Source organism: Ambystoma mexicanum, chromosome 4p (genome assembly GCF_040938575.1).
Source record: "Ambystoma mexicanum isolate Mex_15411 chromosome 4p, UKY_AmexF1_1, whole genome shotgun sequence".
NCBI classification, from domain to species: domain Eukaryota; kingdom Metazoa; phylum Chordata; class Amphibia; order Caudata; family Ambystomatidae; genus Ambystoma; species Ambystoma mexicanum.
This window is the reverse complement of record NC_090927.1, coordinates 381,923,622-381,940,226: the sequence shown is the minus strand read 5'-3', so window position 1 is coordinate 381,940,226 and position 16,605 is coordinate 381,923,622. Positions and strand designations below refer to the sequence as shown.

At 46.8% G+C, this 16,605-nt stretch overlaps 1 protein-coding gene across 1 annotated transcript in view; it reads left to right on the top strand.

Annotated features, from left to right (window-relative positions):
- Positions 1–16,605, top strand: part of GEN1 (GEN1 Holliday junction 5' flap endonuclease) — a 742,451-nt gene that overhangs the window by 686,151 nt on the left and 39,695 nt on the right. Inside the window, exon 13 of the mRNA XM_069605926.1 lies at positions 10,849–10,992. Coding sequence (XP_069462027.1) covers positions 10,849–10,992 — 144 coding nt within the window. The remainder of the gene's footprint in view (positions 1–10,848; positions 10,993–16,605) is intronic.

The window sequence follows — 16,605 nt, the reverse complement described above, 5'->3', positions numbered from 1 at the left end:
GCGTAGAAGACGCCTGGGCGCGTTTGCCTACGCAGCACAGTCACGTCACGGATAGAGGCGGGGAATATGAATGTTTTGATAAAGTCTGTTTCAGGGGCGGGGGATTTGATTTAGTGCCGCAAAGGCAGGTGAGCCAGGTCGATGCGGCGGAATGATAGGATTATCACAAAATGGAGGCTGATTTCGAGTGCGATAAGGGGCGAAAAGTCGGGTAAGGTCCATAGGAAAGTTTCCTACGATCTACCGATTTATGCTTACAAACACATGGCCGACCCGTAGGGACAATAAAAAAAAAGTCCCGGAACTCTCCTTTAAAACGCGTCCGCATCTACCGGCCACCATCTTGGAATCCATATATAACTGGTATTTGCACCACAAAAGATTTTGGTAGAAAATGGCAGTTTTTATAATCCTCTTTTAAAGCTCACTTTCCAAAGTTCCATTTACTTGGATAGTAATGTACATTGGGTTTGTTGCCCTTGTTAAAGTTGCATTCACTTTATAGTTCATTATTCATTGGTTTCTTGGCATTAACACTTAATTGTTCTGTGAAAATAATATATATGAAAGGTGCTTGCACTGTGAGTTTCATTCACTTTATGAATCGGCACACGGATTTAGTTATATGGAAAAAACTTCATTCAGTTTATTTTCTTCATAAGTGATGGATTTCCTTCAGTTCAGTATTCAGAATTTTGCAAATTCATTGTTTAAATATTGTTTTACGATCGGCGTTCAAGAATGTTTAAAGACTTTAAAATGGGCAACACTTGTCATTTTCAATTTGGTTTGCGTTGCAATGTGTCTTTAAATATGCCCAGCGTTTGGAGACCTTCAACAACGTGCTTTCGTCTTCACACATCTACTCTGTAACAAAGTATCAATGCTAATTCCCAAATTAACAAGTCTTATCGTTCGCTGGTTTACAAAGATTCGTCTCAGAGACCTTCGTTAATGTACCACCATTTACGCGAACACTCCGCTAAAAAATATCCTTGTGCGTATCTTCAAACACTTGCTTACCAGGTTTTTGTTTGTATAGAAACTCACTGGTTGCTTTGATACAAGTTCCTGCAGCGCAGGTCTCCCAGCCTTCTGGTCTTTGCTTCAGTACTCCACTGCCTGCCCCTCAGGCACTCCTGGGTCGGCTTCTGGTCCCAGGAGAACGACCACCTTGAGCAATACAAAAAAAGGCAGCCTTCCAGCACGGCTCCCCTTTCACGCTTCATTTCGTTCCACAGAGTCCCAGCTCCCGGCCTGCTCTTCTCTGAGCCATATGTGCGCTCCACTCGGAATGCTCTTTGCTGTTCTTCTTGGCCTCTTTGCTGCTGCAATTTCACTGCCACTGCTGTTTGCACCACTCCTCCTCTCTCTCATTTGGTGTGGCTTTTTATACACCAGCAGCCCTTTAACCGGCTGCAGGTGCAAGTTCACAATTAGCCCTGCCTAACAATCATTAAGGGGACATGACTGACATCTACTGCTCTCAGCAGGCCTCTTCTTTGTCCCAGTACCAAAGTGGTGAAAGTAGCTAGTCTTCACTGCTCCCAGTTGTTTCTTCCTCGTCTCAGTACTTTTTGTACTCATGTATGAAGAATTCAAGGAAGTTGGTTTCTAATACCCCATGAAGACAGGGGAATGGTTGGTTTGGTCATTATTAGGAACTATGTCACACTAAAGGGCATCCCCTCCTCTTAGACCCTCCACCCAAACGATCTTCCCTCACTTTTCCAACCCCAAGGTCAGGATCCAACAGCCATGGCCTTTCCCTGACCACCTGTGCAGAGTATCCATTGGGAACAGGAGTGAGGATACCCTCTGGTTTCTCACACAGAGCGGACCCTGTAATGCCATTGCGCACATATATATATATATATATATATATATCGATTCAAACATTGCTTAAAAGCATATGATGAAGATAACATCAATGTAAACTTGGCTACAAAAGTAAATAGTTTTCAATTTTTGGAATACATGCAAATAAGGCGGAGTTGGCAGCAGAGTTGAGTAGCTGCAGTCTGTGGCGGTCTACTCTGGTCTTCCCTACAGAGACCCGAGTCTCTCTTCAGTTGCAGTTCCAGTGTGTGTGGGAGGTGCATAAAACCCCTTCAGAACCGCGGAGCGGCCGCAGAGTTGGCAGCAGAGTTGAGTAGCTGCAGTCTGTGGCAGTCTACTCTGGCCTTCCCTACAGAGACCCGGGTCTCTCTTCAGTTGCAGTTCCAGTGCGTGTGGGAGGTGCATAAAACCCCTTCAGAACCGCGGAGCTGCCGCAGAGTTGGCAGCAGAGTTGAGTAGCTGCAGTCTGTGGCAGTCTACTCTGGCCTTCCCTACATAGACCCGGGTCTCTCTTCAGTTGCAGTTCCAGTGTGTGTGGGAGGTGCATAAAACCCCTTCAGAACCGCGGAGCGGCCGCGGCGTTGGCAGCAGAGTTGAGTAGCTGCAGTCTGTGGCAGTCTACTCTGGTCTTCCCTACAGAGACCAGAGTCTCTCTTCAGTTGCAGTTCCAGTGTGTGTGGGAGGTGCATAAAACCCCTTCAGAACCGCGGAGCTGGCAGCAGAGTTGAGTAGCTGCAGTCTGTGGCAGTCCGTGAGCAGGACGAGCAGCTTCCCAACTATGGTCCTGAAACCCCCTTTGGATCAGGAGGAAGACCGGCGTTGGATGCGGAGCACCATCGTTTCACACAACAGACCAGAGCCTTCCAGTGGCTCTTCGACCCGATTGACCACAGGCTCTCGAGGTTGCCCGCCTCTAATTCTATCTCTCACCAAAGCCCCCAAGGGTACCAGCGCCTCAGGGACCATTAGCGGGCTTTCACCACCAGTAACTTCGATGCTACGAGTGGGGTCTCCTACCCCCCTTAGCCAGGTGACATTCACTTCAGCCGTCCCGGGTACGGTAGAGTCTACCAATTTAAGCAGCCCGGAAGAGGCCGAAGACTCCTCGAGAGGCTCACAGACACCTGCAAAGGATGTGCCTCATCAGCCGGCGCAACCTGTGGCGGGGCAAACTCCCGGCTCGCCCCCAGTGCAGCCTGCCGAAGGGCGCACTGCGAGGGACTCGCCTGCCGGTTTGAGTTGCTTCCCAGGGTCCGCGCACGAGCCGTGTAAGGATCACATCTCAGAGCCCAGGAACCGACTTCCACCTACCGTTTCCTCGCCGCCATTTACGGACGCTCTTCACTCGCCGTGCAAATCCAAGCATCTCCCGGTCGATGTATCGGGCTTGAACTTCCCCGCCGGACAAGAGGGTGTGGAGGGCCAAGGATCGTCATCAGAACAGAGGCGGATGGCGGCTTTATTGCACGCCTCCGGAAATGCGACCCCGCCCCCAAGTAAAGGCGGAGTAAAGCGGTGCCCAGCAGAAGAAAATTTGACGTCGTCTGAGGGGCTAAGGCTGCAAGCCCTGTCCTCGGAATCTAGTGTCCAAATAGATGACTCGATCGTGGAATTAGACATTACGGAGTCCTCCACCTCGCCTTCAATGACTCCTCCTCTTAAACAAAAAACTACAAACCAAGACCAGGTCTTAAGGCGGCACATCCAGCAGTGTTAAAAAAAATCAAAACTCATTCAGCAAACCGCCCAAAACAAAAAAAAATACCATCTGCCCTGAAATCTTTGTCCAACATGGTGATATGCAATTCCCTGAAGGAATACTTTGTGAGCCAAGGGAAAAGGAAATACGACGTCCTAAAAGAACTCACGGACGCAGAGATATTAGAAGTAACCATCGAGCACCCAACAGCACAAATTCAAAGCATGCCTGCCCAAATTGACTTCAGAAACTACCATAAAGGAAAAGACCCGTCTAATCTTCCTTGTACAGGAGAGGCAACCCAGGCGCCCCCGCGTCCGTTAACCTCACCAGTCCCTGAAAATCCAGCATTTCCTATCAACTATACGGACCCTATTAACTGTGAAGCTCTGGAACCAGTCACCCCAACTCCACCACACCGAACCCATTGCTTACTCCAAGAGTACTGTTGCTGTCGGAATTTCTCTCCCCTAATATGGGTCAAGCGAAGATTTCCAAGGAACCTCTTCCTCAAACAGAACACCCCTCAGCGTCCTTAAATCAGGGAAAAGGAAACCAGACCAGCTCCCCCATCAACCTTTCCGCACAACAAGTGAACCTATCTCCAATCGCGAGGGACTCGAGTTGGAGAGACAGGATAAAGAGTCGGGAGCAAAATCCATCCCCTCTCTTGACACCGCCCGTGGGAACATCAAGAAGAAAAAGCAAATCAGGGGAGCGGCAACAGGACGAAACTCAGAGTCATCTCCCAAGCGGCTTGACATAGCAAACCTAATGTCTGCAATTACCATCTCACTTGCCCCGTTTGGCAAATCATACGAGGCAATAAGTGACTCACTCAAAGATCATACTACCTTGCTTGCAATGACCATCCGAAACTGATTTACCTGGAAGGGTACATTGCAGCAAAAGAAAAACTGGACTCAACTTTTCAATAAAATCTTGCTCACGACCACCAGAGTGACCCCTACATCGACGCAGCCAAGTCAGAGACCCATCGAGATCAAAGATTCCGCAGATCAAGGCTCCCAAACAGAAAACGGCTTCCCACTTGGGCAACAGTTGACTTCCCACCAGCAAGGGCCGGGGAACAAGCAGTCTTCTGTCAACTCTCCGGCTCTTCTGAACAAAAAAAAAAGAGAGCCTGTCCTTCCCGGCTCTTCCGGCCCTAACCAACGTACTTCTGACAGTAAACGGGTCACAAGAGCCCTCTACCCCGCACCTACAACCTAAAGGGCAACGTACAAAGCTGCAGGAATTCCAGAACCAGAGGAAAACTTTGGACGTTGTGTCAACGTCCCCAAAGAGGGTGGAGACAGCAAAGGCATCACTACAGACAGACAAAACCTCAGAGTGTGGTGCACACATGGCCTTAAATCTCCAACCGCTTCAAACCGGCCCTTCAGCCAGGCCCAAAAAATAAAATAACTTCCGAGACTAACATCATCGGGTGCGCCTCAGAAAGAATCCTTGAGTCCAGCCAACTCAAGATAGTCCCCAATAACAAAGGAGGACTTTATGAGAGACGACAACCTCATGAACCTAACAATCCACCTGTCACCGACGAGTGCGGCCGAACCACAGAATTGGCACTTTGGTTACCAAAAAAGCCAATCCAAAAGCAACAAGCCCGTCCTCTCCTCTCCAGAAAAAACGTAGACGACAGAGCGGCCCTCGCAAGGACGAGTTCCAAGCTAATACCCCCAGAAACCCGAGAGGCCCACAAGAAATAAGAAACCGCCTATCGCCAACAAAAAACCGCCAAAGAGAAGCGGAAGTAAAGGATAACGACTATCACAAAAAAAGAAGCAGAAGCAGTCCGGACAGCCCAAGAAGACTCTACAGCCCAAAAAGGCAAATTAGTCCGAACAGACTAAAATTCTCTTTACGAGTCCACAGACCTAAGAAAAACTACCCGCCGTCTATTATTCTCAAGATTGAACAGACTCCACAAAATTCAGAAGCTATAACATTGAACAGAGGAACGGTCTTAAAAATCCTGAAACACTCCAAAACCTTAAACCACTTGACAACGGCAGACCTTACGCTAGTGGAACCTTACCATAAAGGGCATAGGGCTAAGGCCTTCCTCCACGTCAAAATTCACGCGGTGAGAAGGGGTTCAAGAGCCGACTCCAGCGATCTCCTCAAATGCGGGTACACCATCACAGAATGGACAAGTACTGCTGAAAAGGAAACCAATTCTGCGACGAACGCGCAGTCCACCAAATACCAACCCACAACAGAAACAAACTGTAGCACCTATGATCAAGTCAAACCTTCAAGCCAACGGACGGCTCACTCACATGATCTTGCCAAAGAGGGCTCAGGTCCTAAAAGGAAAGCAAACCTAAATCCATCAGAGTTAGAAGGAGAAGGAAGTAACACAAGCCCAGTTCCAAAAGGCTTTCCTAAAACATCAAGAAATGAAATGAACGCCACCTCAAACGAAGAGACGAGCGCGAGGTTAGCCCCGCAAGCCTCAAACTCTGCATCATCATTCGCGCCTATAAAACAACTCCTAGCGTGGTTGCCTAAAGCGCCGAAGTTCTCGACGACAAAATAGCAATCAACAGCAGTGAGTCTGCTAAACAGAGAAACGACCCAACTTTCAATTTCAGCAGCCTCACAACACACGATGACTCAAGTCCGCTCAGACATCACAATGATGTCCTGGAACACAAGAGGTTTCAGTCACCTTACAAGACCGGGTGAAGTCAATCTGGCGGAATATGACATTATAACGCTACAAGAAACATGGCTGCTTGACAAACCAGGTATCGATGGCTTTTCTGTCATGGTTGCCCCTGCCAGCAAGGGTCGTCTGGGTCGCCCGTCCTCTGGTCTCTTGATAGCAGTCCGGAACGGTGTGGGTCTTTCAATCAAGAAACGACTGGCCGCTGCTCAAAACCACCTAGCAGTCCTTGTTGAATGGGCTCCCTCTTTCGATGCAAAAGCCGAGAAATACAAGAACAGAAACAAAAACCAAAAAGTGGCCCAATGGTTGGCCATAATCACTGCGTACTGGAACCCGCAGTCGATCACGGACGAGAAATTCCTTAACATCATCGAAACAGAGATGGATGGAATTTTGGCAGCCAAAGAAGTGCAAATAATAAGCGGCGACTTAAACGCGACGTGCCCAAAAAAGAGACAAAAAACCATCTACCTGAGAGAAAAAACCAAGGCTGAGTCACGAGGAGAGAAATGGCAGACACTGATGAATACCAGAAACCTCCATAACATCGAAGAGGCCCTCCTCTCATCAAACCCCATCCCGTCTTGGGAAAGAGGCGCGCAAAAGAGGACTATAGATTACATCTTTACATCCGAGGAGATGGTAGCCATGATGACCTCATTCGAGATACTGAGGACCGTTGAGAGTGATCACAACATCCTGAAAGCCAGCTGGCCGGTGGAGCATAGCACAAGAGTATTCCTGCCTGAAGCCCCGGAACCCACAGCTCAAGGAAACCGACTCAGACTTACAAGCGAAAGAATCAGAGAACTGATGAAAAAATACAGAAGTCAACAGTACAGAGAATCTGGGCCTCCTAACCATCTAGCAGACTATCAACCTCTGCTAATTCCATACTACGTGAAACCACACAAAAAAAAAAACTGGCCTGCAACCAGCCCGCTGCACAGTATAACTCAGAGCTAGTACTCAGAAGGCGAGAACTTCGGCAACTGAAGGGACAAGCGGCAAACTTAAAAACAAGTGACGCAGTGAAAATTTACTTGCAAGAGCAAAAAAGCTACAAATCCTGGCTAAGATTCCATCGATCGGCCTTATACCAACATGACGCTGAAGAAATGCTAAAGAAATTGGCAGACAAAAATTCCTGAGCCTTTTGGCAGCTGATAAAAAAAAAGTATGACAACCGAACATCCTCCTCAACATCAAACTGTGTCGGCGAGGTTGCCTGGACAACTCATTTCTCCTCTATTTTCAAACTCCCCGAGCCGAATGCTCCCAGTACAACCCCGCCATCGGTTCACAATATTTGGGAGGACTTCTCCGACATCGAAGACATTAAATCAGCCATAAGAAGGCTAAAATCCTCAAGAGCCCCGGGTCCCGATGGAATTACCAACATCGATTTGAAAAATCACCCATCAGAATAGGCCTCCTTCATCAGTCAAGTCTTTCAGAATTGTACCCTGTCCAACTCGATTCCAGTCTCTTGGTCCACCTACAAAGGAGCTTTCAAACTTGGGCAAAATCGGCTGACTGCAACGACCCGTTCCAAGCGGGCTTCATGAAAAACTGCGGAACTCAAGTCAACAACTTGATCCTTAGCATTCTGAAGAGCAAAATCATGGAAGGTTCTGGGAAGGTCTGTTTAGCTTTCATAGACCTTACCCAGGCTTTCAACCAAGTCGACAGAGAGAGGTTATGGTCCAAATTGTCCGCTTGGAATTGCCCGCCATCGCTACTGGAACCCATCAAAGCCCTTCACAAAGAAACCTCAATGCGAGTTAAACTGAACCACCAAGGCTTATTCTCGGAAGTCATTCCAACATTTCGAGGAGTCAAGCAGGGATGCCCCCTGGCCCCGGCCTTATTTATCTCCTTTCTGGGCGACTACAAAGAAAGTGCAAACCGAATAAGATCTTTCCCTCCAGAAATAGGCCAAACACCACTGGGTCGACTTATCTACGCTGATGACATCATCCTCCTTGACCAGACAGAAATAGGACTACGACAACTAGACAATCTGGCTTCATTTATATCCGCTAACAATCTGGAGATTAACAAAGAAAAGACAAAAATCCTGATAATGGAAAAACCAACAGGGAAGAAGTCAAAAAAGAAATTGAGTTGGCACATCGAAAAAGCAGCCTTGGAGGTTGCCAAAAACTTAAAATACCTCGGTGTGATGATGGATGGCTCCAAATCAGAAGTCTCAATGCAGAAACATCTGTGGGAAAAAACACGAAAGCTAACACAAGCGCAGATCATGGACAGGAAGTATGGACGATTCTCTCTGTTACCGGTCCTGAAATTCTACAAAGGAAAAGTTGTCCCCTGTCTGGTCTATGGAGGAGATGCCCTGCCCACTCTTCCCACGGCAATTTGGGGAAAATTGGAGGGGTACTTCTGGCGGAAGGTACTCCAATTTCCTAATTCGACGCCGATCGCAGGGCTCAGACGAGAACTAGGCCTCAGATCCCTGAAAGCAGCCAAAGAGGCTGGGGAAATGTCACTCTTCAGGAAAATTCTCATGCCTGAATCTCCTCCGCTCTATAACCTGATGAACACAGAAATGAACAACGAGACCTGCAAAATGCTGACCACATGGGCATGCAAACAAAGAATTTCCCTAGAAAACATTGCATGCACATAAGCGACTCTGATCAGAAATCCAATAAAAAAGAAAATGGACCAGGAAGACTGGATCGAAACCCACACAATTGCAGAAAAAAACAAACTTCTAAAACACCTACCTGCCCAACCGAAAAAAACTGGATGCGACTCTCGAATTATTCAAAAGATTTCCAGACAGAGTCTTACATGCAACTCTCCTAATGGCAAGGCTGAACTTAATGCCAACTAACGAGGTCCGGGCCATAAGGGGCCTCTCTGCTACAAACCATTGTCGTCTGTGCAAGAGCCAATCTGAAAAAGAATCAGTAAAACACCTCCTCTTAAGCTGCCCAAAGACCATCATATGGAGAAGATCCTTTCTCGGCCCCCTATTGGAACCTTTTTCTCAATACGACGAAGAAGTGTGGTGGTCTCGCTTAATGAGTGGGTCTAGGACTTCGTGGTCCATAGCGACGGCAAAAATTCTAAAAGCCGCCCTGGATGAATGCGCAAAGAAGGTCCCAGAACGCCTGAAAGAAAACTGAACTGCATAAAGTAATGGTGGGAAACAAAACGATAAACAGAAACTAAAAGAACACAGAAAAAGAAAGGACACAAAGCAAACTACTTTGCAAAATCAAAAGATTGATAAAAGCAAAAAATAAAAATAAAAAAAATAAGGCACCAGTTCCCTTTCTATATAACAGTTTTTCCCACTAGTTACACTGTGTTTGAGTATTTGAAGTCAAATTTTACTCTCTGAACTCTCTTGAGATTATTGGTCTGAGAATTGGTATTCCCCACAATCGAAGATTATGCAGACTGTGTGGTGAGGAAGTACTGAAATTGATAAAGCATCTGATCATTGATTGTGAGAGTCTAAGCAAAACAAGAAGTTATGCTTGGAAGGTTTAGAATTAATCTTATCCTCTGGCATTGTTCTAGGTAACTCTCCAGACCATCATTCTTCGCCTGCCAAGCCATTACAAAAGGGGAAAGACCATATGCAAATCAGGCTTGGTCCCACCCCAAAAGGGGCAGTCCAGTCCGAACTGCTTGGTCAAATCCTTTCTGCACGAGATCACAAGCATCACCAGACATGTTTCAGCATCATTGGGCCTCATCAGTGAGGAATAGCTTGGGTCTCTAGGCCCAGTAGGCACGAGATCCACATCTGGGCTGAAACAAGACTGACGATGCTTGTGGTCTCTTGCAGAAGGGATGTGATCTAGCAGTTTGGGCTGGACAACACTTTTTGGGCTGGGACCAAGCCTCATTTGAATATGGGGTTTCCCCTTCTGTAATGGCTTAGCAGGCTGAAAACAATGGTCTGGAGGGTTGCCCAGAGCTGTGCCCGCGGTTATTATTTATTCAAACCTTCCAGCTGTCAACTTTTGGTTTTGCTTGTGAGAGTCTAGACACGATGTGTATTTGTTTTAATAGGTCTTATACCAATGAGTTGGATATATTAACAAAGAATAGTGTATGGGAAGCTTTTATGGATGGGTAGGATGTTAATTTATTGTATTACATGGTAGCATTTTGTAATAAGGTAATGAGGATGTTGAGCACTCTCTACTTTTTAAAAAGGTTTAGGAAAAGTATGTTTGTAGGGCGCTCGCTTTCTTTTTCTCCAATCTTTTCTTACCAATGGATTACAGTTGTATTGTATTGATGTTTTGTCTAAAGAATTGTGTTTCTAGTGCCTATTTATGTAGACTATAAATATACTAGGAGAAAAATTTAAAAAAAACTACTGCAAGTTACTGACACCGTTTGGGGAAAGGCAGAAGAACAGATAGGCTGTTTTGTCCTGTAGCAGAAAGGGCCCTATAAAATGGAAATGTAAGTATTATGTTGGCTTTACACAATGCTCTGGTTTAGAGAAAAAAAAGTCTCTAATATCGTTTTATTTGTATGCTTATTCCAACTAGTTTTCCTTTGTAATTGACTATTAAGCTTGTTATCGTTTGTAATTGACTATGATCTTGTTTTTCAGAGCACTACGTTTTTGCAAATGATCAGCCTTTGGATGCTTTTACAGTGTCTGTAGAAGAAGAATCTCTTTTTCAGACTGCATATCCTGACATCGTTGCTCTGTTTAGGAAAGAAAGGATAGAAACTGAGGAAAAGAAACTTAAAAGTAAGATTTTATTTAAATTCCTAATTCGGTCCCCTATCGGTTACTGTCACTAAATATTCCATTAATTTTAGGAGCTCAAGTTTGCTTTGAGGTATGTAATTTCCATTGCACTCACTTGAATAGTGTAAAAAAAGGTTTTACTTTTAGGTTATCACTTTGGCTTATATTGTTTTAGTGGCTGTGTTCATCAAAGGTGCCAGATCGAAAACGCCAGAAACAAAAGCCTTCAAGAACAGGGCAATCTTCCTACATTACCCACCAATGAGCATGAACAATAATTCAGCGGGTGGGAAGGTTGTTTTGATTCCTCTGCTTAATTAAACCTTAATCTCTCTACAAGAACTGTCACCAACTGAGCTAGATCGTACTAACTTTTTATTCTCCAGAGTCGTGGTACCACTTTCCTCATACTTACTGTTAGGCCACAATTCCTATTTGGGAGATTATAAAGCCACTTTTGGGACCGCTTGATTTTTGCACCCCCAAACCCCCACACCACTGTCTTTTTTTGGTACCTTTACATCTTTTTGGTAGCCAGAGACACTTATCTTGGAGTCCCCCTGCCGTTATGTCCCTTACTCTTAGGTCCTGTCCCCTTTCCTCCATACTGTATGGCCGTCCCTCGCTAGGGACGGGAACAGAACTTTTTTTCACCAGAAAAATGTCTTTCCCCTTTAAATGTAGTTGCTTGCTGGGGCGCAGCCCCGGGAGCATTTGCTACCTTGACTCAGCCACCTCAGTCCTCTTTTCCGCATCGACTGGAGCAGACCTGCTTCACCAACGCTGTGGTTGGGTCTCCTTGGTTACGAATAGCCGACCAGGTTGACACCTGAGGTGCAGGCCATGTCCGAGCCTACACGATCAAGTGTTTTATTGTGCGCCACATTCATTGTAGGGGAAGGAGTTCCCTGGCGTGTGTGTGCCGTGTAATAAGCCGTGACGGTATCAAAAAGGTGATGAATAATAGTAATAAACTAGCAAATAATAAATTGAAAATTTAAATAATACTCAACAATTAAGGGACATACGAAGGAAAACAATTGACGCAATAGGCCGGGGACAAAAGAAAGAGGTTGCTGAGGTCAGTATAGTAAGGCAAAAAAGGTTTTACGTAGGTTTCCCAAGTTTTGTAACAAAAAGGAGTGGACAGTTATTACACAAGCTTTGAAGAGATAGCATGGGGTTAAACAGCTTTAAAAAAGTCATTTCGATGAGTTGTGTTAGGGAGAATTCTCTGTTTAGGCTGAATTTCCTAACCTAGTGAGTCCCGAGCAGCTTTGCTGGATTTTTGGGGTTTATTTTTGTCTCCTGCCAAGAGTGAGACTCTTTTACCCTCACTCTTGGGCATGATTTGAGTGTGTTTCTTTGTGTTTATGGGCTATGGGGTCTTTTACTCCATAGGGCGTCATGTGTTTTTGTGATGTGTGTTACACAGCACCCTCAGTGCAGTGACACAGGGGTGTCATAGTGACCCCCCAGTATAGACTCCATACCCTGGGACTGACTACTGTCTCCCAGGGCATGTAAAGTCACCATTGACTTTACTAGTCTTAAATTCTGAACAGAACCAGTACAAACCATCATATTGTGGACGTACTGGCTGGGGCAATTCAATTGCCTCGGGGTCTGTTAGTCGAGGGGGCACGTCTCCGTCCCCCCTGATCGAGTTTTGGCTGGTGGCAGTGGATACTACTTTTTATATTCAACCGCAAATATTTTCCTATGGGATTTCCCATTGTTTTAGGCTACTATCTTTATTTAATTATTTACGGTAGCCTCGAACATACCGCCGGTTTATTTAATTAATATTAATTCTCCGGTTGGTATTTTTTGCCAAAACTTGATTCTAAAATGGCGTTTGTGTTCTCTTCTGTGACTCCAACCCAAGTCGAGCCCTTTGTTCCACTTTTTGGCGGGCTTCTCCACAGAAGCCCTCCAAAGTGGTGCCACTCTGTCTGGGGTACTTAGGAGGGGTGGAGGGGGATTTAGGCACCCTGGACTGAGTTTCCAAGGCAACTCAAGTCGCACTCCATCCTGATTGGCCCAAGTGGTGAGCCGGCCGGCTCACCACTTAGCATGTTTGAGTGACAGCTAGTCTGAGTGAATGGGGGTTTTCTGCATAAAAGCAGGGCTTTGGGGACTGGAACTTCAGAAGTCGCCACAGGACCTAAGAATCCGACGAGGGAGAAGCTGAGCCGACCTGCCACGACGCCACCACCAGTGGAGCCCTGCTGGACCGTCTCACCACTTTTCCCAACGACAGAGGAGATCTCCCGCCGGAGAGTCTTTTTCCTTTGACTGGTGGGGATAACCAGTTGCCCCGTCTTTTCGCCTTCCCGACGTACCTCGTGGCTGCCTTGCCTGTGCCAAGCACCCCGGCAACCGGGATAGCACGTTTTACCGCGAACAAAGGTACCACCTTTAACCGGAAAACTCTGTGGCTGGTTTCTTCCCTGGTAGTGCAACGACCTTCATCTTTCCTCCAAGTCGAGATCTTCTCTTCCCCTGGACGACGACGCGGCTTGCACCCACTGCCAGGAACAACTGCCACCGCTGGAGGATCCTTCCCACTTAAGGTACCGTGTCCCGCCAGGCTTCCCTTGCTACCGACTGTACGGGGTAGATTTAGCCCCCAGCTTTCGAACCTGGGTTAGCCTGGGACACCCTGGCTAAACTTTCCTAAGCCTCTCTAAACTCTTTTTGAACTCTCTGCAAGACTTTCTAAGCCTAGTGTAACTGTGTGATCTTGGGCGCATTTGTGCTCTGCTCTCTCTAACAATGGGCCCAGCCTTTGGACTTTGGCTCACCAGTGACTTTTGCTCTTCTGCCTTGCTAACAGTGTTCCTAAATCTTAGAGTGGTGTACCTTTCCATATTCTGTCTTTTTCCCTCCCTTTCTCACAAACTTATTGGAGTGCCATCTAGTTAAGCGCTCACCTCTGTATGAAAATAAGTGGTGTTTTACTGAGATTTATCTGATAAGGAAAAAGGAGTGTATATATTACAATAGTAACTGTGTGTAGAATATTTTACAACAAGAGTGCTGGAGTGTTTCAAACAGTGTGTTTTTAAATAAATAATTATATACTTTGATACCAAAGCTCTGGTCAGTGTTTGCTTGTATTATTGTGTCTGAGTGCCTATTGTGTATACTTTGCATACTGCCTAACTCATCTTGAGAGAAGTCTGCTCAGCCACAGCTACCAGGTAAATTTGGGTAGTACAGATTGCTACCAAGTGGGTTTACTGCCAACACCTGTAGTCTTAAATCTTTTGCAGTGTTTACTAAGGGAACTGCACAGGTTTCTGCCTAACAGCTGACGACATGCTTTTGTATCTGGGCTTCCCAGAAGAGAATACACAATACATCCTGGAGGTGATGGAACGTTATGCTGCCCTTTCCGGGATAGCGGTAAACCCCAAAAAATCTAGCATGTTCCCCCTGGGGAGATACAGACATGTCCCACCAGGGGGTTTGCCGGTACTGCCAATACCCTGGCGAACCAAGTCGTTCCGGTATCTCAGAATTTACATATACCATATGACAGTAAAAGAACATAAACAAAACACAGTGAAGGCAATGGAAGGTATCAAAAATAGCATGGGATTCTGGTCCAGATTGCCCCTGGCCATGATGGGGGAGAGCAGCTCTAATCAAGATGGTAGTCCTGCCCAGACTGTTACATTTCTTCGCAAATATCCCGCATGTGATCCATAGGCGCTTTTCTTCATTGGTCTCCACAGCTTGTGCAGGGGCTTTATATGGCATAACTCCAGGAACAGGGTGGCTCTTTGGAAATTACAGAATTCATGTGATAGGGGGGGAATAAACCTGCCGAATTTTGAGTTATACTATCTAGCGGGACAATTGCAATATGTGGCCAGGTGGCTGTCTGAGGAAGAAACAGATGGAACCGGCTCCCTACTTCCTTAGAGAGGTGGTGTGGCTGTCTAAGCCTAAGATACTAGAGATGGCGCGGCTGTTGGCGCTCGGCTGGGAGGTTTGGCATAGAGCATGGCAGATGGTGGGATACCCAGCTCCATTTTCTATCCCAGTGCCGTTGGCGGCGCTATGTAGAGAGGATCCCCAATTGATACAAGGGGTCCGTAGATACTGGGTACCGATGGGCCTGGCAAGAAGGGGAGGCGTTAGAATTCCAGAAATTGGTGGAGGACACCGGGGTGCACAAAGGGCAGCATATAACCTACTCCAGGATTGTTAAGCGGGTGCAGGAAAAATGGCCGGCAGTGGTGCTCACGGAACAGCTGGATGCCACCATGGAGATGATATGACATTTCGTAAGGTGGGCACGAGATATCCCGCATATACGAGCTACTGGGGTCCAAGGTGGGGAAGGAATTGTCCCTTTTGAGACCGCTCTGGGAGGAAGAGGTGGGAGAGACTATGTCGGATGGGTTATGGGTTAGAGCCCAGAGATGATATAAGAAAGTGTCCCGAAACGCGAGGCTCCAATAGATCCAATTATACGTCACACATAGGGCATATTTGACCCCTAGTAAGATTGCTAAGTTCGGGGGCCAGACGATTCAGAGATGCCCCAGGTGCGGGGAGGAGGAAGCCGGGATGTTACATATGTTCTGGGCTTGTCTGGAGGTGGGCAGATTTTGGTCTGAACTAAAGATACGCCTGGCGGAGAAAGGCATTATGCTGGAGGTGGAGTCGGCCTGGGCATGCATGCTAGGAGGTTTCCCTAGGCCACGTCATCTGAGGCACATTAGCAAGATGAAGGACCTGGCATACATCCTGGCCAAAAGGAGGATTGCAATGTGCTGGAAGGCAGCTCACAGGCCCAGGATGGAGTTGTGGTGGGCTGACCTCCTGAAGTGGGCCGAGGCTGAAACGGCTGTTTGGTTCAAAGCGATCAGCCGGGGTGGTCAGGAGGAGGTAAGACCCCTAATCGAATGGAGGTAATTGGTGGCCACCATGGTGGGCCCTCCCAAGTCCGATCACAGTGATGATGATACGGATGAGATGAGGAAAATAGACCCCCCTGAGGATGTACAGGCTGATGATACAGACATTATGGCTCAAGTTGGGGGGGGGGGAGCGGGACTGAAGAACATAGTTTGTAATGTTACCTTGTTAGACCTGAACATGGAAGTCGTAGTTATTGTATTGTTTGGTGTGTTATAAAATAATAAAAAATGTTTTATAAAAAAAAAAATTGACATCCGATTGGTCACTATTAAAACAGCATTCCTGGTGGTTCGTACTTGTAACTTGACAGGACCACGTGCTTCTGCAAATCGGATGCCTGTTTATTACTTTCGGCGGATCAAAGCCAGGGTGTCAGGACTCAAAGGCCTCTATAGCTAGGTGGATGGTTATGACCATCCAGGAAGCCTACATACGGCAACGTGTGAAGCTACCAGCAAACATGCACGCTCATGCGGTCAGAGCCACAGCGATAAGCAGTGGCCTTCCAAAGACACCTGTCATGGCAGACAATCAGCATGGCAGCCACTTGGGCTACCCCCTCAGCCTTCTGCAAGCGTTATTGTTTGGACATCAGTGCTAGATCAGACGTGGGCTTCGGCCAACCGGTTCTGGAAAACCTGGTTTCTTAGGAGTTGCATCATCTCTCCTCCCCGG